At 48.3% G+C, this 22,922-nt stretch overlaps 1 protein-coding gene across 2 annotated transcripts; it reads right to left on the reverse strand.

The window, feature by feature from the left end:
* Positions 1-450: 450 nt before the first annotated feature.
* Positions 451-20,755, reverse strand: NDE1 (nudE neurodevelopment protein 1). Of its 2 annotated transcripts, none has more exons than XM_033167478.1 (9): positions 20,643-20,751; positions 15,528-15,638; positions 14,691-14,844; positions 10,480-10,628; positions 10,100-10,236; positions 8,634-8,810; positions 6,530-6,621; positions 5,400-5,527; positions 451-1,229 (listed from the first exon to the last, which is right to left on the reverse strand). In XM_033167478.1, exons 2-9 carry the CDS (start codon positions 15,611-15,613, stop codon positions 1,187-1,189), a joined length of 966 nt encoding a protein of 321 aa, XP_033023369.1. In that variant the 5' UTR covers positions 15,614-15,638; positions 20,643-20,751; the 3' UTR covers positions 451-1,186. The 2 variants fall into 2 exon arrangements, with proteins under 2 accessions (XP_033023369.1, XP_033023368.1); XM_033167477.1 differs by lacking the exon at positions 451-1,229 and adding an exon at positions 1,342-1,491 and having other exon boundaries at positions 20,643-20,755.
* Positions 20,756-22,922: the final 2,167 nt, after the last annotated feature.

Raw genomic sequence — 22,922 nt, forward strand, 5'->3', positions numbered from 1 at the left:
GAACACTAAGCTGTAAAATGTGTACTCAAAAAATAACACGTTTCCAAAAGTAAGTTTTTAAAAGATTTAAGAGGCTCTAACTGGTGGTGGAATGCCGTTATGGCAGGGGAGGGCTGGGAACACACAGGGGGCAAAAAGTTGTTAAATTTGTACCCCTCCAATGCCATAAAACACCACCCTCCTCATACAGCCAGTTCCCATCACCCAAATAGCTTTCCGACACATTTAAATTATGCAGTCAACAATATTGCATACTCCAAGGGTACAATCTGAGATTTCTCTCCACAGCCCCAAATCCCAAGGCTTCTGAAAAGATGTGGGTTGCACATCTGTCAACGAGTTCAGTTACTGGAACAAAAACTAATGGGAAATTGTAACCCAACAATGTTGGTCCCCCCCCTAGATTCCATGCAATGCAAACACTGCTTCTTTACAAACACAACTGAGACCTTGAATTCCCAAACTTTATAAACAACGATGCAACATCAATGTATCAGATTTCAAATTCTTAAGCACATTTCCCCCCTAAAAATGCAGGACCTCTTATTTCCTCTTCCAAACGTGCAGCTGGCTTTAAGGGCTGTTTGTAGGTGTGTGGTTTTTTTTTTAAAAAAAAAATACCATCGTCCCCAAACACCACTGGCAAAGTAAGAGGTGGTGTGACTTTGCTCCAATGGCAGAAAGCACTTAACAAAAGGCGTTTGACGAGCTGAGATGGCTCGGCTGTCAAACCAAGTTTTAAATCCTCTAGTCAAGGGAAATGGTTCCTGGCGGGGCTCTCCCAGCTGAGCACAGCCTCACATTACACCAGGTCCAAGTATGGGCAGACAAAAAGGGATGGAAACATCTTGCCCCCTTCAGAAATCTTCTCCTAAGCAGCCGTTTTCCTTCACCAGCTGGATTTGTTATTAAGATTTGTGGCCCAGCAATGCTGCGTTCCGGTGGAAAATTGGCTCTGATGCGACACGGGTACTATCCATCATCTTCTAGCAGAAGACACAGCATTATGTGCTAGACTGAAGAAGTTCAGTTCATCTTTCCATTGGTGCAATGGGATGTGGCTCCATCTAACGTTCTGGGACTTGCAGTTCCTGGTGTCATTCGTCCCAGCCAGGGCCTCAGCTCGGGTCTTTGTGATGGATCTTCCAAGGAAGTCTTCTGTGTGTGGATCTAGGGATCTACTGCATCACAGAAACCGCCAGGCTTGTGTGGTGGGGACGAGCCCCAGTCTGGTGGAACAAGATGCGGTTAATGGTCTCTGGGTACACCTGTGTTTCTACAAGTCTCCTATCCCAAGTAAGTGGCCAAAAGCGAGTGTTAGTATTCCCATTAAACACAAGGGGGGGGGACCAAGGTTTCCACCACGCAGGAGGAGGGCACTCTGGGCTGGTGGTTCCTCAGAGAAGCATCTGAACTACTCCTTGCGGAGGAAGGCCTATTGGCCTTGCGAGATTTGATGGCCGCGTCCCTAAATCCAGCCTCTTAACCATCCTGTTGAAACAGGGGTGGGGTGGGGTGGAAAAGGCATTAAGCATACAAACACAAGAGGGGTTATGACTTATAGCAGCCGGGGGGGAAATACAGCAAGGAAGCACCAGAATTTGTGACAGGTAGGAGGAAATAATTAGGTTTCAACAGCCAAGCTGCCAGTCTCATTGTTTTGATGGCAAAAGTGACTGATCAAGCAGGAATGGGTTTTACCCATGCTTCTAGTGCAGGGGTCAGCAAACTTTTTCAGCAGGGGGCCGGTCCACTGTCCCTAAGACCTTGTGGGAAGGCTGGACTATTTTTTGGAGGGGGGTGAATGAATTCCTATGCCCCACAAATAACCCAGAGATGCATTTTAAATAAAAGGGCACATTCTACTCATGTAAAAACACGCTGATTCCCAGACTGTCCGGGGGCCAGCTTTAGAAGGCAAATGGGCCGGATCCGGCCACCGGGCCTTAGTTTGTCTACCCATGTTCTAGTGGCTTGCTTCACGAACACACACCACACTGAAGCAGCCCAGCAACTCTTCCCAACCTGTGGACCTCCAGATATTTTGGACTTCCAACTCCCAGAAACGGCAGCCCGCATGGCCAGTGGTCAGCGATGATGGGAAGTGTCGTCCACCAAATATTTGGAGGGGAACAGAGCCTGGGAAAGGCTCGGCTTCATCGGAGGTCCCATCTAATCTAGCATCCCATTACCAGCCAGAACCTGAAGGAAAGAGCCCCCAGTTCTGCTGTGCGCCAACAGGTTTGCTCTTTCGCTGGTAGACTGCACCCCGACATGGAGGCTCCATATTAAATGTCCAATATTAAATGTTGGAATTGCCCCACGTCAGGGGCCGCCACCAACCCTTTTAGGTCCATGGGCACATTTGTATTTTTTGAGTGAGTGCTGTGGGCAGTCTCGGGTCACTTTCCTCTCTTCCTTTCCCCAAGAATCAGAGAGAGAGAAAAGCATGCACACAAATTAGGCTTCCCCAAGGAATCTGGGGGGAGGTTGAATCCAGAAGAAGCAAACTGAACCTCGACAAGGACATAGAGCTGAAGAAGGAAGTGGGAAAGAGCGTCCCTCTTCTAACTCCTTCGGCTCTATGTCCTTTCCAAGGGAGAAAAGGGGCCCTTCACGAACTTGCTACCCTGTGGCCAAAGGGGCAGGCACCCCAAATGTGTTATGGGCACCAGGAGAAGACCTTAAAACCGTCATTGCACCCACAGGTGCCATCTGACCCCCTTGCCTAAATTAAAGTATTCAGGCAAGTACAGGTGAAGAAGAAGAAGAAGAAGAGTTTGGATTTGATACCCCGCTTTTCACTACCCAAAGGAGTCTCAAAGCGGCTAACATTCTCCTTTCTCTTCCTCCCCCACAACAAACACTCTGTGAAGTGAGTGGGGCTGAGAGACTTCAAAGAAGTGTGACTAGCCCAAGGTCACCCAGCAGCTGCATGTGGAGGAGCGGAGACGCGAACCCGGTTCACCAGATTACGAGTCCACCGCTCTTAACCACTACACCACACTGGTGAAACTCGAAAAATTAGAATATTGTGGAAAGGTTCATTTATTTCAGTAATTCAACTTAAAAGGTGAAACTAATATATGAGATAAGACTCATGACACGCAAAGCGAGATATGCCAAGCCTTTATTTGTTATAATTGTGATGATTATGGCGTACGGCTGATGAGAACCCCTAATTAACAATTTCAACTTTTGGGGTTTTCATCAGCTTGACATATCTCGCTTTGCATGTCATGAGTCTATCTCATATATTAAACTCCAGCAGCTAATGAAAACAATTGCTTACATAAATGGACTTTTCCACGATATTCTAATTTTTCGAGTTTCACCTGTAGATGTATTGGAGATCTCAGCCGAACAGGAGAGGAAGCCTGGGCAATTTAGGTTATATAATGCGCTGAAAACATTTAAAAACGGGCCCAGCCCAGTTACACAACACTGCCTTCTCTTCCTGCTGACATAACGAGCAAGCGAGCAAAATAGGAAACTCTCAGCCTGCATCACCCGGATGGACACACTCTGCTGGGCAGATCCAGGCCCAAGGCTTGCGCTGGGAAGAGTGAACATTATTCAAAGGCAAGCAAGCAAGTTTAAAGCTTTTTGGCTGACCACTTCCAAATTCCAGCTGCGGAGAAGGAGAGGCAACCTGTCCCAGAATCCTACGCATGGTATATTCCCCTCCCCACCTGAGCCGAGGGGGCCACAGCTGTGAACCTCGGCTCATCCGAAAGCAAGTTAAAATAGTAAAGTATCGCTGGCTAAAGCTCAAACACCAGATGACCCCACACCTCTGTAGAGGTAGTTCCAGGAATAAGCTGCCACAGCAAACACACCTCTAAGGAATCTCCCAGGACATTCTATAAAAGATCTCAAAGTAGCTGTCTTAATACAAAGAAATTTCAGAAATAGACCGGAAAGAGAAGTGGCTGAATTGCAACTAATCACCAAACTTAAAACCATGGAGAAACCTGGTCTGAACAAAGACATTGGATTCTTATCTCATTATACATAACAAAGCTATCTTTAGCCATCTCACCCCTTGCCTTTCCCTGCAAGACTAATTGCAGCCTTTAAGAGTCGTCAACAGGTTTTCCACACCTATCAGCTGATCACCCATTCCCACCACCCTTCTGAGTAATACCCCTCCCCACTCCCTCACTATATTTAAGGATCTGGTGACTTCCGTTTCAGTGTATCTGAAGAAGTGTGCATGCACACGAAAGCTCATACCAAGAACAAACTCAGTTGGTCTCTAAGGTGCTACTGGAAAGAATTTTCTATTTTGTTACACATCTAAGGGGCAGTTTTATCTCACCAGCTACCATATTTGGCACTTCCACAGCATATTAATAAATAATAATAGTAATAATAATAATATTCTGTATACCGCCCTATACCCGTAAATCTCAGGGCAGTTCACAACATAAAATACAGTCATACGAACGCGCCGAACCCGGAAGTACCGGAACAGGTTACTTCCAGGTTTGGCGCTCTGTGCATGCGCAAAAGCACTAAATCGCTCTTCGCGCATGCGCAGAAGTGGCAAATCGCAACCCGCGTGTGCACAGACGCGATGCTGCGGGTTACGGACACTGCGGGTTGAGAACGCGCCTCCCACACAGATGGCGTTCGCAACCCGAGCGTCGACTGTATACAAAAGACAAAATACAGAATACAAACAAAAGCAACCCAATTAATTCCCGCTTCCACAACACATTTAAAAGGGCTTTAGAAAGCCTTTGTGCAGACTGGCTGAAAACACAGTCTTCCCTTTTCTCTCTCCCCTGCGTGAGCACCACTGTGGTTGCCATGTACTGGGAGAACTGGGAGACCAGGGCGTCCCTGCCTGCCACCTTACTGGTCCCTAATGGGTGCCAGCTTCCACTTGTGAACACAATAGATGCTCTGCTAAACCCGAGGAACTTAAGAGCCGCCTGCTGGATCCCACCCATCTAGTCCCAACATGCTGCTCTCACAGCGGCCAACCAGATGCTCCTGCGATGCAGGCAAGCAGGATTTGAACACAAGATCCTGCTCCTGTGGCTTCTAGCAACTGATATTCAGGAGCACTGCTGCCTCCAGCAACCGAGGCAGAGCATAGTCTGAGAGCCTTCCCGCCGTTAATCTGTCTAATCCTCTTCTCAAGGTTGGCGGCCATTGCGGCCTCCTGTGGCAGGGAGTTCCACGGCTTAACTCCACGCTGCACGGAGGACTTCCTTCTGCCTGTCTTGAACCTTCCAAGGTTTCCCCTCCCAGCTCATCGAGCTCTCGGCCGTTTCCCTGTAACCTCGACGCCACAACCGGAAAAATCACGTCGACCTCCTCTCTCGAACCCGACCCCCCGGTCAAGCCCTGACTTAAGACTCTCCGAAGACATGAAAGCAAACACTCACCCCGGGGGGCCGTAGGGGCCACTCAGCCGCCTATCATGTACCATGTGGACCTGGGGGGGTGCGGGGCTTCGGTACGGAGCCCGGTCGTACACCAAGTTCTGACACGAAGCCAGCTTGGATTCCAGAGCCTAGAAGCAAATGCAAAGTTAAGTTTCAGTTCGGAAGCCCAACGAAAGAGAGAGGGGGAGACAGAGAGCATATCCGTTATCCGGCACGGACCAGGTCAGTTGGGGAAACAGGGTTACAGGTCTGAATGGCTCATGAGCAAATCAGTTTTCACAGAATTGTAGAGTTGGAAGGGACTCCTGACAATGAAGGAAACTTTTGCCCAAAGTGGGGCTCGAACCCACGACACTTGAATGAACTATCTGAGCACACTGGGTTTTTTTGGGGGGGGGGGGTACATGGAAGGAGAGTACAGGTGAAACTCGAAAAATTAGAATATGGTGGAAAAGTCCATTTATGTAAGCAATTGTTTTCAGTGGCTACCGGAGTTTAATATATGAGATAGACTCATGACATGCAAAGCGAGATATGTCAAGCCTTTGCTTGTTATAATTGTGATGATTATGGCGTACAGCTGATGAGAACCCCAAAGTTGAAATTGTTAATTTGGGGTTCTCATCAGCTGTATGCCATAATCATCACAATGATAACAAATAAAGGCTTGACACATATCTCGCTTTGCACGTCATGAGTCTATCTCATATATTAGTTTCACCTTTTAAGTTGAATTACTGAAAGAAATCAACCTTTCCACGATATTCTGATTTTTTGAGTTTCACCTGTACATTGGAAACTCACACCTGTGTGTGTGTGTGGGGGGGGGATCTGCCAGCTTTCGCCCCACAAAACAGACCCGTGGCTGTCCCAGCAACATTCTTATTTTTAAAAAAGGCCAGAAGAAAGCTGTTGGTGCAAATCTAGTTGCTGACAAGGGATGTAGGGGCCAGGGAGTGCTACCTTGAGCTCCCTGCAGGGCACAAAAGGTGCGATATAATTGCCAGAAATAAATACATAGTGATCTTGGAAGGGCCGAGTTGATTTCTTAGCATGTCCTTCATTCTACGGCCTTCACTTGGCTCTGTATTCCACACGGGGCCAGGGCGAACAAGGCCCAGAGTACTCACCCCAACTTTCCGGAGGAGATCTCCCACAATGTTGAGCACAGATATTCGGGCAGCTGGTGTAAGCGGAGTTGTGCTGTAGCCGTCCTCAAGACCTTTAGGAGAGGATATCTTCATTCACAAGGTACAAATAGCGCCAGGCAGAAATTCCGCACCCTTGGAACGTAAGCTGGCTCAGCAAGTGACTAGCCCTCAATGCTACACCCTTGTGCAAATTAATCGAAACAAAGGATGTTTTCTATCTTACCCGGAATCCCCTACCCAAAACAAACGTGAAAAGTCAGTTGATCATTATGGTGTCGGAAGCCTGCAGCCAAGAGGAGGAATGATGCGCTCGCCACAATATACCGTATTTTTCGCTCCATAAGACGCACTTTTTTCTTCCTAAAAAGTCAGGGGAAATGTCTGTGCGTCTTATGGAGCGGATGCATGGTCCCTGGATCCGAATTGCCTAGGGGCCGAAAGCAGATCGTGCTCTTTTTTTTTTTACAAAGAGAGAAGGGGGTGTTGAAAGGAAGCCGCTGAACAGCTGTTCAGCAAGTGATCGGGAGAGAGATAAGGCTCCCTTTCCAGCCCCGCCCCCTTGCCCAGGCCTCCATTGTTGAATGCAGAGGGAGGCTGTTTGTTTCCCCAGCGACATGTGACTGGCTGATTAGATTATCTGCCTGGAAACTGTAGAAATGGCTGTAGGACTAGAAGCTGCAGAACTGTGAGTTGAACCCCATAAAAACAGGGCTTTTCCTCTTTGAAAAAGAAGCTGCACCACTTTCAGCTGATCCTCAAAAAAGCAGGGATCTTCCCTTTGCAAAAAAGGTGCACCACTTTCAGCTGATCCTCAAAAAAGCAGGGATCTTCCCTTTGCAAAAAAAAGGTGCACCACTTTCAGCTGATCCTCAAAAAAAACAGGGCTTTCCCCCTTTCCTCCTCTAAAAACTAGGCACGTCTTATGTTCAGGTGCGTCTTATGGAACGAAAAATACGGTGCTGAGGTTCTACGAAAGAGTTATTCCAGAGCTGGAAAAGATGGTACTGGGATATTGTATCCTGATGGTACTGGGATATTGCAGCAGGACCCAGCCCCCGTCACACATCGAAAGTGGTGAAGAAATTCATGACAGAGCAGCAAATACAGGTACTTGATTGGCCAGGGAATTCCCAGGACGTAAATCCCATTGAGAAATTGTGGGCTATATGCAAAAGTCGCCTCCGTGCTGTAGACTGTACGACTATGGAGAAGCTCCTTCAGGCGCTGATTCAAGTGTGATACAGGGACCCGAAAATCAACAGTGACTGTTCGAAACTAGTAGACTCCATGCCAAACCGTGTTCAAATGCTGCTTAAAAATAGCGGAGGTCATATCCATTGCTAATATACGTATATGTGAGTTTTGTACAATAAAATACATGGTTTGTTTCAATTAATTTGCACAAGGGTGTACAGGTATAGGTTTTCAAGTGTAAGAAGGCTCAGAAGCCATTCTACTCTTGCTGACCACTAACACACCAAGAATCCTATTTTCAGAAGATGTTGAAGCACCAGTGGACCTCCAACAGAATCTGGAGGGCCACAGCATCCTTAGACGGAGTTGAAGGGCCACATCCAGGTGAAATCTTAATTCCTTTCCACTCCTTAACTTGCAGTGCTTCTTCAGCAACCGTTTACACCCTGGCCTAATTCCCAGTCTTATTACAGCCGTACCTCGGATCTCAAACTCCTTCGGCTCCCAAACAAATCGGCTCCCAAACGATCGAAGCCCAGAAGTGAGCGTTACGGTTTCCGATGGGTTTTCGGAAGCCGGCGCGGGTCCCGGTTGGCTGCAGGAGTTTCCTGCAGCCCATCGGAAGCCGCGCTTTGGTTTCCAAACGTTTCGGAAGTCGAACGGACTTCCGGAACGGATTCCGTTCGACTTCCAAGGTACGACTGTAGAGTTAATTGGTCCACATTAAAGTATACTGAAACGCACTGTGGGCGGCTGCTGCTTCAAGTGCCCACAAGGGGGAGCTGTTGCACAATTCGGCCCTGATATTAGAAGAACCGATGGCTAAAAAAGGGAGTTACGTCTTAAAACAGGGTATATAAAATAAATGAATAAATAAATAAAAACATACCTCTTCTGGGTGTTCCTGGGGTGCTCATCCCAGAGCTAAGGCCCCGATGGCTTACAGGAGTTGAAGGCACAGAGGAAGTGGCCTGGACGGCTGTGTCCATCCGATCTACTTCCAGCGAATCCTCTACAGCGGCCCGGGGTTTCTCCTTCTGCTGCACAGCCAGCTCTTGGCGTAAATCTGGAAGGGAAGGGGAGAGGGGCATGACGGACAGCGATAGCCACTGTTCCCTTCCCATTCGTTCGGCACCGTTAGGTTAAAAAACGGAGGACACCCCGAAATCACAAATGTGATGGTTGCACCTGGGGGGAGACCCACCTTCCCTTTTCTCTCTTGTAAGGGGGGAAATGAACAGCAACGGCAGTTCTTTTTGAGGGATCCATCCCTCTACGTTGGAAAGGAGTCCCCAGGAGCCTCTTCCCTCCTAGCGCAAAGGAGAGCCAGCAAAGGGTTCGAGTGTCGGACTAGGACCCGAGTTCGAATCCCTGCTTGGCTGCACAGGTCGCCTTGTGACCTTGGGCTGACACAGTCTTCTCAGCCTAGGGTTGTTGTGATGATGAAATGGGGGCAGGGCGGGTAGGGGAGAACCACGTCCGCCCCCTTGAGCTCCTTGGCAGCAAGAAAAGGTTGGATAAAAACGGAACTGCAGGCCGAGAGTCCGCTTTGGAGGCAGGAGGTTCGACTCCCAGCAGGGCTGGGAAGAGACTCCCTGCCTGGAAGCAGGGAGAGAGGCTGCGAGTCAGTGCAGGCAACCCTGAGCTGGACAGACCAATGGCGCGACTCGGGAGAAAGGGGCTTGAGACGAATTTTTTGCCTTAAGCCAAAGAGAGGGTTGGGGAAAATTTTTAACTTATCCTAAAGACCAGGCACGTCCAACAGGTAGATCGTGATCTACCGGTAGATCACTGGACGTCTGCAGTAGATCACTGGTAGATCATTGGCTCCCCCCAAAGATGCTGAACAACTGTGGCTCTCCTTAAAAAAGCTCAACATTTCACCTCCTCCCTGAAAAAACTAAACAACTTTGACCCAAACCCCTCTAAAATGGGCCTTCCTCCTTCCTAAAATAAGCTCAACAACTTTGACCTGAACCCCAAAAAGGGGGGTAGATCACTGCCAGTTTTTAACTCTGTGAGTAGATCTCAGTCTCTTGGGAGTTGGCCACCCCTGCTAAAGACCATTGTAAACAGTTAAAATCGTTAGTAGGGTTGGAATATCACTTGTAGTTTTACGGTGAATCTTGGATACAATGGAGAGATAAAAGATCTGGATTATTATAAAAGATGCAGGAGGAAATGAATAACAGCAGGACCCACAAAGGGGAGGAGATTCCTTGGAATCTAGTTTTTATGCTGTATGTTGGATATGTGATTGCAAAATTTCAATCTGAAAAACCAAATAAATAAATTTCTTTTTTTTTTAATAAAGAAAAAGAGAGGAGGCGAAAGACCACGCAGCCCTTTCCTAACCTCTGGCTTCATCTTTCAGCCGCTGCACCGATTCCAAGAGGTTTTCCTTCTCGTCCAGCTCGCTCTCCAGGAAGGCGTTACGCTCAATGGCCTGGTTCATGCGCTGCTCAAAGTCTTCCAGAGACATTATTGTGGCTCTGCAAGGGAGGAGAAAGACTGTGCTGGAACGGAAAAAACTCAGCAAACTAATAAAGCAACAGAGGTCAGGCCGAGTAGACTTGGGTTCAAATTCCAATCCGGTAAGCCGCCAGCTTTCACTTTGAACCACCTCGCATCCGGCCCCCAGAAGGTCCCCTAGCCCCACTCCAGTCCAAACCCTGTTGGGGGGGGGGGCTGGGCTTCGCCACCCACCACAAGGGAACCCCCCTTTGGGTCAGCACCTCTTGGCTCTTTCCAGGTCGTCGTTGGATTGCTCCAGCTCCCGGATGTACTTCTGCAGCTGTTCTTTGACAGCCCTTGTCTGGGCGAGCTCTTCCTCCAGGGTGGAGATCTGCTGGTAGCCTTCGGAGTGCTGGGTCGTGATCTTTTCCTAATGGCAGAATCACAGAATTGGCAGAGTTGGGAAGGGACCCGAGGGTCATCTAGCCCAACCCCCTGCGACGGAGGAATTTCAACGCGTGGCTCCCCCTTCTAATCTGAAACCACGCCAGACCCTGCTTAGCTTTAGCAAATGTAAGGGCATCCCGTTCACTGCAGGAACCTGGCCTCCAGCGCGGCCCTTGCTAGCTCCCAGAAAGTCCTCTGCGGGAAAATGCAGAGGGAATTTCATAGATAGATAGATAGATAGATAGATAGATAGATAGATAGATAGATAGATAGTTTTTAATTAAATTTTCTGTTTTACAATTGAAAGTATCCTTTATATGTGGTGTAGTGGTTAAGAGCAGTGGACTCGTAATCTGGTGAACCGGGTTCGCTTCCCCGCTCCTCCACATGCAGTTGTTGGGTGACCTTGGGCCAGTCACACTTCTCTGAAGTCTCTCAGCCCCACTCACCTCACAGAGTGTTTGTTGTGGGGGAGGAAGGGAAAGGAGAATGTTAGCCGCTTTGAGACTCCTTCGGGTAGTGATAAAGCGGGATATCAAATCCAAACTCTTCTTCTCTTCTTCTCCTTATACAGCAATGACTTCCCTTCTTCTCATTCCATGGTTCATTTTACACAGGGGTCAGCAAACTTTTTTCAGCAGGGGGCCGGTCCACTGTCCCTCAGACCTTGTGGAGGGCCGGACTATATGTTTTTTTTTGGGGGGGGGGAATGAACGAATTCCTATGCCCCACAAATAACCCAGAGATGCATTTTAAATAAAAGGACACATTCTACTAATGTAAAAACATGCTGATTCCTGGACTGTCCGGGGGCCGGATTTAGAAGGCGAATGGGCCGGATCCGGCCCCTGGGCCTTACTTTGTCTACCCATGATTTTACATATCATAAATCCCTGCATACAGTAGTGCCTCGGTTTAAGAACAGCCCTGTTTACGAACGATTCGGTTTACGAACTCTGCAAAACTGGAAGTAGTGTCCCGGTTTGAGAAATTTACCTCGGTTTAAGAACGGAATCCGAACAGTGGAAGGGCACCGGCGGCGGGAGGTTTCATTAGGGAAAGTGCGCCTCGGTTTATGAACGGTTTCAGTTTAAGAACGGACTTCTGGAATGGATTAAGTTCATAAACCGAGTTACCACTGTATTTCACAAAACCGAACCATTCGGTGTTCCATTATTACATGCACCAAAACTTATTTACACTGTTGGAAGTTATCTTAACGCTGACAGCGTTTTCAACCCTTCGTGCTTTTTAGATTGAGCCAAATGCAACGCCTTTTGCAACGCCAGTACAAAACGTAAGGTAATGAGCAACGGGCAAATGAATTTTTATCACCAAAAAAGGAATTTACAGTCTCTTCCAAGTCAAAAACCCCAAAACCCTCAGCCTCACAGAAACAAGAGAGAAAAACGAAGTAGGGAAGGCTGTCTGTTTTGGGCCCCTGCTCAACAGCGAGTCCCTACGTGGTGACAATGGGGTTTCTGCAGGAAAAACACTCCTTTGCCCCATACTCCTCTAGCTGCTACTCTTCAGAGGTCGCAAACTCTGCGGTCAGTCCTGAGAAACACACACACTTGGGTGGCCTGGCAGGCTCTCGGGTGGCTACCCAGATTTTGGCTCGCTTCCTCGGTGCCCGTTGCTGGAGGAGGCCGACCCTTGAACTCGGGATTCGCACCCGGCACCTGGCCTGCTCTGCCACCCAGCTGGAGCCGGCCACCAGCTGGTCGGAGCATCAATAGCCCCTCTGTCCTTTCCCTTCCTGGGCGATGATGCTGTTCTTTGGCTCGGATGGATGAATGGGCCAATTGTCAGGAGAGTTATGCCTCCCGCGGGAAATGCATTTCTGCCAAAAGGCCTTGGGGCAAGGCGGGGATAAGCCACATCCATCCCCCACCCCACCCACCCCCTAGGATTTCATTTATTTATTGCATTCCTGCCCCACTGTTTTTCTCCAAGGAGCTCAAGGGGGTGTGCAGGATTTAACCCTGCGAGGTAGATCAGGCTGAGAGGCAGCGACTGGCCCAAGGCTAAGAGAGAATCTGAACCCTGGTCCCTCCTGGGTCCTAGTCCAACACTCTAACCACTACGCCATACTGTCTCTTTTTATAGCAGGTCGGACTGCCAGCTGCAAAGCAGGAGGGTTAGGGACCTGGCTGGACCAAACCCACACTCTGAACCCCACACAGAACTCAGCCCGTCTAAAAAAATATCTGCATTCACTAATCTCGCCCATATTGTCTCTCTCCAAAGAAGGTGTCCAATGGGAACTCCACAAACAGGGCTGGAAGAAAGCAGCACCCCTGCTGCCCACCCACCCCCACCCCCACTGTTTGTCCTCTAGAAACTGGCGCTCAAGTGGTAGACTGCCTCTGAACATGGAAGTTCCATTCCTCGCAGCGGTGGTTTGTAGCCGCCAACTGGCCCGCCTGCAAGAAATGTCCCGGGGTTCTCCTGGACCAGTCTGAAAGGCCCAACAGCCCACGAACCCCATTTTCAAAAGCAGCCAACCAGATCGCTAAGGCAGGAAGGGAACCCCAAAGGTCATCCAGTCCAACCCCCGGCAGAGCAGGAACCTCAACGAAAGCATCCCTCTGTAAAGGTATTTCCCCGCTTCCCAGCACTTCCTCCTTCGGCATTCATGTGCGTACGCACGTCCAGAGGCCCCGTGCAAGCGACTTCACTCATGTGCCAAAGCAGGCTCTCATTCACGAAAGCGTGAGCTGTAGTGAAAAGCACAACTGTCTCTGGGAAGCTTACAGATTAAGGTCTTGAAGGAAAGATCTGCCTCCCCCCCCTTTATTAAAATTTTGGTTTTCCTGATTTCTGGGGGAAATTTATAATTCATATTTTTTTTTAAAAAAAACACCATTGTAAACAAGTTACAATTTTTAGTGGGGATGGAATATCACTTGTGGTTTAATGGTGAATTTTGGATATAATAGAGATATGAAAGATCTGGATTATTATAAAAGATGCAGGAGGAAATGAATAGGAACCACAAAGGGGAGGAGCAAAGTCCAGGCTATCCTAGGGAATCTTGTTTTTAAGTTATATGTTGGATATGGGATGGTAAAACTAATTTGAAAAACCAAATTAATTTAAAAAAAAAAAGAAATCAAATAAGTAAGAAGAAAAAGAATGACTATACACACACACACACACACACACACACCATATTGTCCCGAATTAAAGCCACACTTTTTTTTTTTTGCAAAATTTAAAGTGCAGCTTAAATTCACGACCTCACAAAAACTGGCTTTACGATATCGCTGTAGGATTTTCTTCTACATTTGCCATTTTTGGGTGCGAGAGCCTGCAGAATTTTAAGGGAGCGGCTTATGTTCGGGTATTGTCTTTCTCTCTCTCTCTCTCTCCCCCCTCCCCCGTTGAATTTTAAAGGTACAGTTTATTTTAGCCTCCAATACCAAACTGGGCATTGCCCAATTTCTGCCCCCCATGAAAGTATAACATAACATCCCTGCAGAATCATCGCCCCCTGCAATGCAGGAATATTGCCCCGTGTAGGGATCGAACCTGCAACCTTGGCACTATCTAACCAGCTGAGCTAACAGAATCCAGACTGAAGGTCTGGCTAGACCAGCATCGTGCTCCCCAGTGTAAAACGATATCTGATGCCACCCGGATGTCCGCAGGAAGGCAGGAATCCACACACACACACCCCTCGTGCCCAGGGGCGTACGAAGTGTGGGGCAGGCCGTCCCGGGTAACACTCTGGGGGTGTGTGTGACAAGATGGCCCCTGCCTCCCCCCAGCTGTAGAGCGGCCAAGGGCACACACAGTCCGTAAGGGGACCGCTCTCGCACGGCGACCGTACGGGCTGCCACTCTCGTGCGCCGTCCATACGGGACGCCGCACATGCGCAGTCCATACGGACGTCGCGCATGTGTCACTGGGCGGTTTGCCCCGCCCCTCGGCGTCCCCACCCTGGGCGCCGGAGACGGTTCCTCCACCACCGTTTCTGCCCACTAGAAAACCGGTACCAGTGGTATACTGCTGCTGAGCCTGGAGGCTCCCGGTGTCTCACCTTGACCGACTCGATCTCCATCCTCAGCCTGCTGTTTTCCGAGAGGAGGTCTTTGTTCCGCGACTCCACCTGCTGCAGCTGCGCCTCGAGCTCCGCCTCATACTCCCGGCTCCCTTCCTGAAACTCGCGAAGCTCCTCCTGGGCGTTCTCTGCGCTGGAGGGGAACGGGGGGGGGGGACAAAGCCAGGCTCAGAGTCAGCGCCCTCCTCGCCGTTACAAATTCCGCAACCCAGATTCCGCGCCGAGAGCAGATGGGATTCCGCGACCGGCTAAATCAAGGAGCCCGGCTGTGTTTCGCAAAATGGTCCCCACCCATAACCGCTGCGAATCTTGCTTGGCTCCGGAGATTTCGAGGACAGCGCCTCACACCGCTTTCAAAACACATACCCACAGCCATGGGGGGACGGGAGACGGGGACAACTTGCTAATTTCAAATTTAAAGGCTTCACTCCCCTCTGGGTTCCTGATGTATACAAAGGCCAAGTTCAATTTGGCTCTAGCCATTGGTCTGGAAAAGAGGGATTGATTGCTAAACACTCTGGGAACTGTAGCACTATGAGGAGGAACAGGGGGTTCTCCTTAACAACTCTTTGCACCCTGAGCAAACTACGGTTCCCAAAATTCTATGTGGGAAGCCATGATTGCTTAAAGCGGTATAATAAATGTATAATTCAGATGGGGCCTGAGCTGCTGTGGATAGGGAATCAGGTGATAATAATGAAACTGGTCCCTGCCCTGAGGGGCTTACAATCACAGCAATGCCACAGAAGTGAGCATTTCGGGCCTGCAAAGTCCCCCACCCTGCCCATATCACAGAAGGACATCTGAATGCATTACCACTGCTTGTATTTCACAGCCAGCTCCTTCCAGTAGTTCCTTTCTTCTTCCACTGAGCCAAACTGTTTCTTTTCAGCGTCGTTCATCGTAGAGGTTCTCTAGCATCGTTTCCTACAAAGGGGGGGTGCAGGGGTACAAGATAGGAATGAGAATTTCCCCCCACCCAAAGACTTTTCTATAGCCGACCGAATCTTCATGCAATGTCCAGTTGCAGGCATAAATGAAAGATGCTGGTTTTTTTAAAAAAATTATGCGTGCAGATAATCATTGCAGAGCTTCATGCAGCAACCCCAAAAGGAGCAAGACCCACTGAACTGAAGGAGGCTTCTTGGGGGAGGTCCGTAGCTCAGGGGCAGAGAATCTGCCTTGCATGCCAAAGCCCCCGGGTTCAAATCTCTGACATCTCAAAGTTGGGCTGGGAGAGACTTCGGTCTGAAACCCCGGCGCGCTGATGGACCAATGATTTGCCTCTATATAAAGCAGCTTCCTCTGTTGCTATAAAATCACAGAATAGTAGTATTGAAAGGGACCCCTGAGGGTCATCTAGTCCAACCCCGCCGCAATGCAGGAATCTTTTGCCCAACGTGGGGCTCGAACCCATGGTCCTGAGATTAAGAATCTCATGCTCTACCGACTGAGCTACCCCCGTATAGCTATGTTATTTCCAAATAAACTTCAGAGTGGGGAAAAAGCCACGAAGCTAAATTTATTTTTTGCCATTCAACTTAGGGACCTGTGGATGCATGTATGTTTTTTTCTGCTGTTATTATTCTGTTATTATTGTTAATTTCTTGTGCGTGTTCGTTAAGTAAAAAAAAGCATATTAAAAAACAACACTATATTCATTTTTGGCCATTTAACCTGATCTAGGTGCTCATTTTATTTCCTAAATTTATATCCCGAGGATCGCAGCATAAAAACACAAGAATACGTACCACAATAACAAACACAGTAACAATACCCCCTGCCCAAAGTCGCTGCATTGCAAGATTAAAGGACAACTTGGATATTTCTAAAAATAAGTGTTTTTTTTTTTAAAAAAAAACAACACTTAAAATAAACATCATAGGTTAAAAATAGAAAGCGAGAACATGTGGCTGCCACGTACATACAGAAGGACCGCGGAGAGAGTGCAATGGGCCTGTTGTAATAATATCGAGATTTTTTGTTTATTAGAGGCCCAACTCAACCAACGCCAACCCAGCAGTGCTGGCAAGAGTCTTAACAAACTGCATCAAAATGAGCCAGGACACCAGCTTTTGCTGTTTGCTACCCGGGCACCGTGGGTGACACCTGTCTAACCTGGGGTGACAGCGGGAGCCCTTCATTATCCACGAAGCTCGTTACCTTCCATGGACTCTCCCAAATCCGATTACAAGCTCCCTTTGTAATTAGTTGGCAGAGGCTTCGTGCTAATCCAGGCAGAAGCAGCTACATTAAGGCACTGCTGCAAATCCCCACTCAGCCTGGGCCACCTCGCAGGGTTGTTGCAAAGGTAACGCGGCACAGCAGTGGCGAAAATCCTTGGCGGGAACAGGACCATTCTCTACAAATGCATTTATTTAGTAAATTTATCCTCCACCTGCTTCAAATGTACAGTGGAACCTTGGTTCCCAAACTTAATCCGTTCCGGAAGTCCGTTCCAAAACCAAAGCGTTCCAAAACCAAGGCGCGCTTTCCCATAGAAAGTAATGCAAACTGGGCTGATCCGTTCCAGACTTTTAAAAACAACCCCTAGAACAGCAATTTAACATGGATTTTACTCTCTAACGAGACCATAAAATGAAAGCAATAAACTATGTACTGCAGCCACACGCACAATCAATCAATTAATCAGCAGCTGAACTGGGTTCCACACAGTCACAACAACAACGAGAGCCACAAAAACGCAAAATAAATAGCAAAAAGACAGACCTCAGTGTAACACTCAAAACGGAAGCGTACCACTCAAAATAGAGCATGTTTGGCTTCCGAAAAAAGTTCGCAAACTGGAACACTTACTTCTGGGTTTGCGGTGTTTGGGTTCCAAGGTGTTTGAGTACCAAGGCGTTTGAGAACCAAGGTACCTCTGTAGGGTGTGAACGTGACAAAATGTTCCAAATAAAAATGGCGACCGACCCACAACTAACACCAAGTAACTTCTGCTATTGACATCGACGTAAAGAGACTCAGACACAGATGGATCCAGGAGGCAGACAGCCAGGAGACACTTCCTTTCTTTAAGTAGAACAGCTGGTCGTAAACATTACAAAACAAAGCCTGAGTCACAGAGGAACTGGGAGTTTTGGTGGGTGGAGACCGCAAGCCAGAAGGTTGCAGGGAGAGAAACAACGTCAGCTTGCTTTCTACATCCCACTAAGCATACTCTGGACTTCTCCAAACCAACTTCCTATCCAAAACAATTACTTTTTAAATATTTGCAGAGCGCTTTTTAAAAGCACCCAACGCAACAGCTGCAGGGATGTTTAGGATTGGAGCCAATGCTAGCCCTACTCACCGTAGACTCATTGAAGCTAATGAACATACTCAACATAGGCTCATTAAATTCTACGGGTCTGATCCGAGTCGTAGCTGGTTTAGTGACAGACGGCATCGGACGAGCAAATCCCACCCCAACATTTTTAAAAGTCTATTATTTGTTTCTACCTGTATATTCCTAGTTAGTGTGTTAAGTTGCTCAGATTATTTTTTTTAATAGGATGGCCTATACTTCTTTAAGATAAACAGATGAAAATAACAGCATACAGTTGCAGGAGTTGAAGGACTCTGATTCAGGAAGCGTAACCAGTTTAAAATGGATCTTGCCGCTCCAGTCTCCTTTCTCCTCTCTTCTGTATTATTTCAAACTGGGCCCAAATGAGCAAAATGAATTTCAATAGGGACAAATGTAAGGTTGTACAAGCTCAACATAAAAAAAACTAAGATCACGGCCACTGGTCCCATCACCTCCTGGCAAATAGAAGGGGAAGAAATGGAGGCAGTGAGAGATTTTGCTTTCTTGGGCTCCATGATCACTGCAGATGGTGACAGCAGTCACGAAATTAGAAGACGCCTGCTTCTTGGGAGAAAAGCGATGACAAACCTAGACAGCATCTTAAAAAGCAGAGACAACACCTTGCTTGTATGGAAGTGAGAGCTGGACCATAAAGAAGTCTGATCGCCGGAGAATTGATGCTTTTGAATTATGGTGCTGGAGGAGACTCTTGAGAGTCCCATGGACTGCAAGAAAATCAAACCTCTCTATTCTGAAGGAAATCAGCCCTGAGTGCTCACTGGAAGGACAGATCCTGAAGCTGAGGCTCCAATACTTTGGCCACCTCATGAGAAGAGAAGACTCCCTGGAAAAGACCCTGATGTTGGGAAAGATGGAGGGCACAAGGAGAAGGGGACAACAGAGGATTAGATGAGATCAGCCCAGCAGGCCAAGCGTTCTGTTCTCACAGTGGAAGTCTGCAAGCAGAGCGGAGCATCTTTCTCACCTGCGACCCCCAAAATTGATATTTAGAGCCCTCCGGCAGCGTGGGGTAGTTTTGCACTGTGAGGGAATTTGCATTTCCTTGTCAATCTGCCAGCTTCAATCCCCGTGAGGTGCTTAAAAGGGTAGTCTATAATAATTTTCGTTCAGAAGCCCACCAACAGGTTATGGGGTCCCTTGTCGTCGTCCCCAAAATGAGACCCACTTTTACTTTAATGCCTCAATACATGCAAAGTGGTATCACACCACTTTAAACACTCGTGGCTGCCCCCCGCCCCCCAAATAATAATCCTGGGAGCTGTAGTTTGGTATGGATGCCGAGAAGTATTAGGAGACCCCTGTCCCCTTCCCAAAACTACAACTCCCAGTCCATTCCTCTTCCTAGGAAACTCTTGGGAGGGGAACAAGGGTCTCTCAACTTCCAGCGCCCATAACAAACTACAACTCCCAGAATCCTTTGGGGGATGCCAGGGCTGCTTAAAATGGCATGATTCTGCTTTAAGCATACAGGGCAGACCAGGCCAAAAATCTACTTTGCACTTCATCAGAGGAAGCCCAGCATGCAATATTAAAAGATGATCTGGGGAGGATATTGTTGATATCTGATGAAAAGACTCTCCAGTTATACAGAACTTTTTGCTAGACGTAACTGGACGGGGGGTTTTTTGGTGGGAGGGAAGAGCCCTTATTTTAACTATGCACCGATCAAAGCTATTTCTGGGATAGCGATAAAGTATTATTATTATTAAATGCAGGAGGAGAAGAGTAAAGGAAACCACTTACGAGCAAAACTACACGCTTATGGGGAGAGGTAGTGTACCGATCCTCTCCAAGTGCAAACGACCACAGAGAAAGCTGCTCTACAGCAGTGTGGTGTAGTGGTTAGAGCAGTCTTTCTCCGCCCAGAGCCCCCAGGTGTTGTTGGGACTACAACTCCCATCATCCCTGACCGCTGGCTCTTCTCACTAGGTCATGATGGGAATTGTAGTCCCCCCAAAAAACCCACCCGAGGATTCAAGGTTGAGAAAGGCAGGGTTTAGAGTGTGGGTGGGACTCCTCAGGGTCCAATCCTTCCCTGGCCATGAAGTTCTCTCTGGCTTGTGTGACCAGCATCTGCCTCTCAGCCTAATCTACCTCGCAGGGCTGTTGTGGGGGAATAGATATTGTGGGGAGGGATCACGTACGCCACCCTTGGGCTTCTTGGAAGGAAAAAAAATAGTGAAAAATAAATGCAAAAAAATAAGAATTATGTATTTCTGTCCACCGGGGAGTACAAATGGCAGTGGGGAAACAACCCCCCCCCCCCGCCGCGAGTGTGGAGGAGGAGGGGAGGGGGTGAAAGCTAAGCTTCTTTCTTGTATGTTTAAATGACCTCCCTCCCACCCACCCCGAAAACAACTGGGAGCTCTCAGAGGCTACAAAAGTGGCTCAGAAAGTGGATCCATAGTAAAAGGCGGGGGGGGGAGCAGATCTGCTGGCTTCCTCTCGATCTTTAAGGGACCCGCGCCCCCTTCAGAGCGTCTCAGCTCTCCCCCACCCCCCCGCGGGGGTTTCTGTTCCACTCCAAACTTCCCTTTCCTCCTGCTCTTTCGGGGGTCCAAGCGACTGCGGGCAAAAGCTCCAGCCAGCCCTTGGCTCACCTTGTCTTTTCTCTCTTTTTTCCACTTAAGCAGAGTCGCGCCGGCAGCAACAGCCTCCGCCCGCCTTCCTGCTCCGGTTCCGCTCTGGATCAAAAAAAAAAAACAGGCTGCAAAGTCCTCGCACCGGCTCGCCCCGTTTGCCCGATCCGAAACATTACAACCAGGCTCTGCGCGGACTCCCATTGGCTGCCGTGTCACGCGGCTCCGCCGGGCTCCTCCAATCAGCGCCGGTGGAACGCGGCTCTTGGAACGTTGAAACTTTTGTGCCTCTTCTCTCCCCCTTTGATTCCTCCCTCCTTCCCTCCCTCTCAATGGAATGTTTTGACTGACGTGTGGGGGGGCGGGGCTTGGGAAACGGCCCAGATCAAAGCAGAAAGGAGAAGGTGGAACCGGGGGCAGTAATCCGAATTCTGTCCTTCTGCCGCCTTACTTTTCTAGATCAAAAGTGCTGATGTTAGTCGAGCGGTTCTAAAGCGTCGTGTACCCGACAGAATGCGAATGACCTCCAGCCCAACTTGGCTGCACTGCACACACTTCAAGACAGATTACACGGGAGTAAGCCTCATTGAACATAGCAGGCCTTGATTCTGAGTAAACGCGTGCGGGACGTTGATTTTACCCCTTGCTGGATCTTGGGCCGCAGGAATTAGAAGGGACTCGGGCGTCATGTAGACACACATACACACACACCCTGGCAACTCACAACAGTATTTTACATAAAAAGAAAAACTCATGCATTATTCAGTAAGCCTCACAACAACCCTGCAAGGTAGGCCTCTATTCAGGGTCTGCCCTGTCATTAGGCAGATGGGCTCAGGCAGCTGCTTGTCACAAAATAAAAAAGCAAATTGATAGTCATTCAATTTATTGCCACAGCATTTTTACTGCCAGGGAGGCCACATACAGTATGGGATTTTCTGCCTCAGGTAAAATAAGTAACTTGATCAGTCTTGGGTGAGATGTAAGATGTCTTGGGCTGGTACTTTGTACGTAATTGCAGATGTAGCCTCCACATAGGTATATTGTTTCAGAACTTTACAGAAGCCATTTTTTTTTTAAAAAAAAAAACCAATTGCTCCTGTATATTGTTGTCGTTCAGTCGTGTCCGACTCTTCGTGACCCCATGGACCACAGCACGGCAGGCACCCCTATCCTCCACTGCCTCCCGCAGTTCGGTCAGACTCATGTTGATAGCTTCGAGAACACTGTCCAACCATCTCATCCTCTGTCGTCCCCTTCTCCTTGCGCCCTCCATCTTTCCCAACATCAGGGTCTTTTCCAGGGAGTCTTCTCTTCTCATGAAGTGGCCAAAGTATTGGAGCCTCAACTTCAGGATCTGTCCTTCTAGTGAGCACTCAGGGCTGATTTCTTTAAGGATGGATAAGTTTGATCTTCTTGCAGTCCATGGGACTCTCAAGAGTCTCCTCCAGCACCATAATTCAAAAGCATCAATTTTTTGGCGATCAGCCTTCTTGATGGTCCAGCTCTCACTTCCATACATTACTACTGGGAAAACCATAGCTTTAACTATACTATATATATCCTGTATATTTGTTGTTGTTCAGTCGTTCAGTCGTGTCCGACTCTTTGTGACCCCATGGACCAGAGCATGCCAGGTACGCCTATCCTTCACTGCCTCTCGCAGTTTGGCCAAACTCATGTTAGTAGCTTCGAGAACACTGTCCAACCATCTCATCCTCTGTCGTCCCCTTCTCCTTGTGCCCTCCATCTTTCCCAACATCAGGGTCTTTTCTAGGGAGTCTTCTCTTCTCATGAGGTGGCCAAAGTACTGGAGCCTCAACTTCAGGATCTGTCCTAGTGAGCACTCAGGGCTGATTTCTTTGAGAATGGATAGGTTTGATCTTCTTGCAGTCCATGGGACTCTCAAGAGTCTCCTCCAGCACCATAATTCGAAAGCATCAATTCTTCGGCGATCAGCCTTCTTTATGGTCCAGCTCTCACTTCCGTACATTACTACTGGGAAAACCATAGCTTTAACTATACGGACCTTTGTCGGCAAGGTGATGTCTTTGCTTTTTAAGATGCTGTCTAGGTTTGTCATTGCTTTTCTCCCAAGAAGCAGGCATCTTCTAATTTCGTGACTGCTGTCACCATCTGCAGTGATCATGGAACCCAAGAAAGTGAAATCTCTCACTGCCTCCATTTCCCCCCCTTCTATTTGCCAGGAGGTGATGGGACCAGTGGCCATGATCTTAGTTTTTTTGATGTTGAGCTTCAGACCATATTTTGCGCTCTCCTGTTTCACCCTCATTAAAGGGT

The sequence above is a fragment of the Lacerta agilis genome, chromosome 13 (assembly GCF_009819535.1).
Source record: "Lacerta agilis isolate rLacAgi1 chromosome 13, rLacAgi1.pri, whole genome shotgun sequence".
Taxonomy (NCBI): Eukaryota; Metazoa; Chordata; class Lepidosauria; order Squamata; family Lacertidae; genus Lacerta; species Lacerta agilis.

Excerpts from the sequence above, each read along its gene's own strand:
- NDE1 (XM_033167477.1), bottom strand. The coding sequence starts at position 15,613 with ATGAACGACGCTGAAAAGAAACAGTTTGGCTCAGTGGAAGAAGAAAGG. Across the intron at positions 10,237-10,479 it reads GACCTGGAAAGAGCCAAGAG|AGCCACAATAATGTCTCTGG; the intron begins GTGCTGACCCAA and ends CCTCCCTTGCAG. Across the intron at positions 1,492-5,399 it reads GGCCCCTACGGCCCCCCGGG|GATGGTTAAGAGGCTGGATT; the intron begins GTGAGTGTTTGC and ends CTGTTTCAACAG.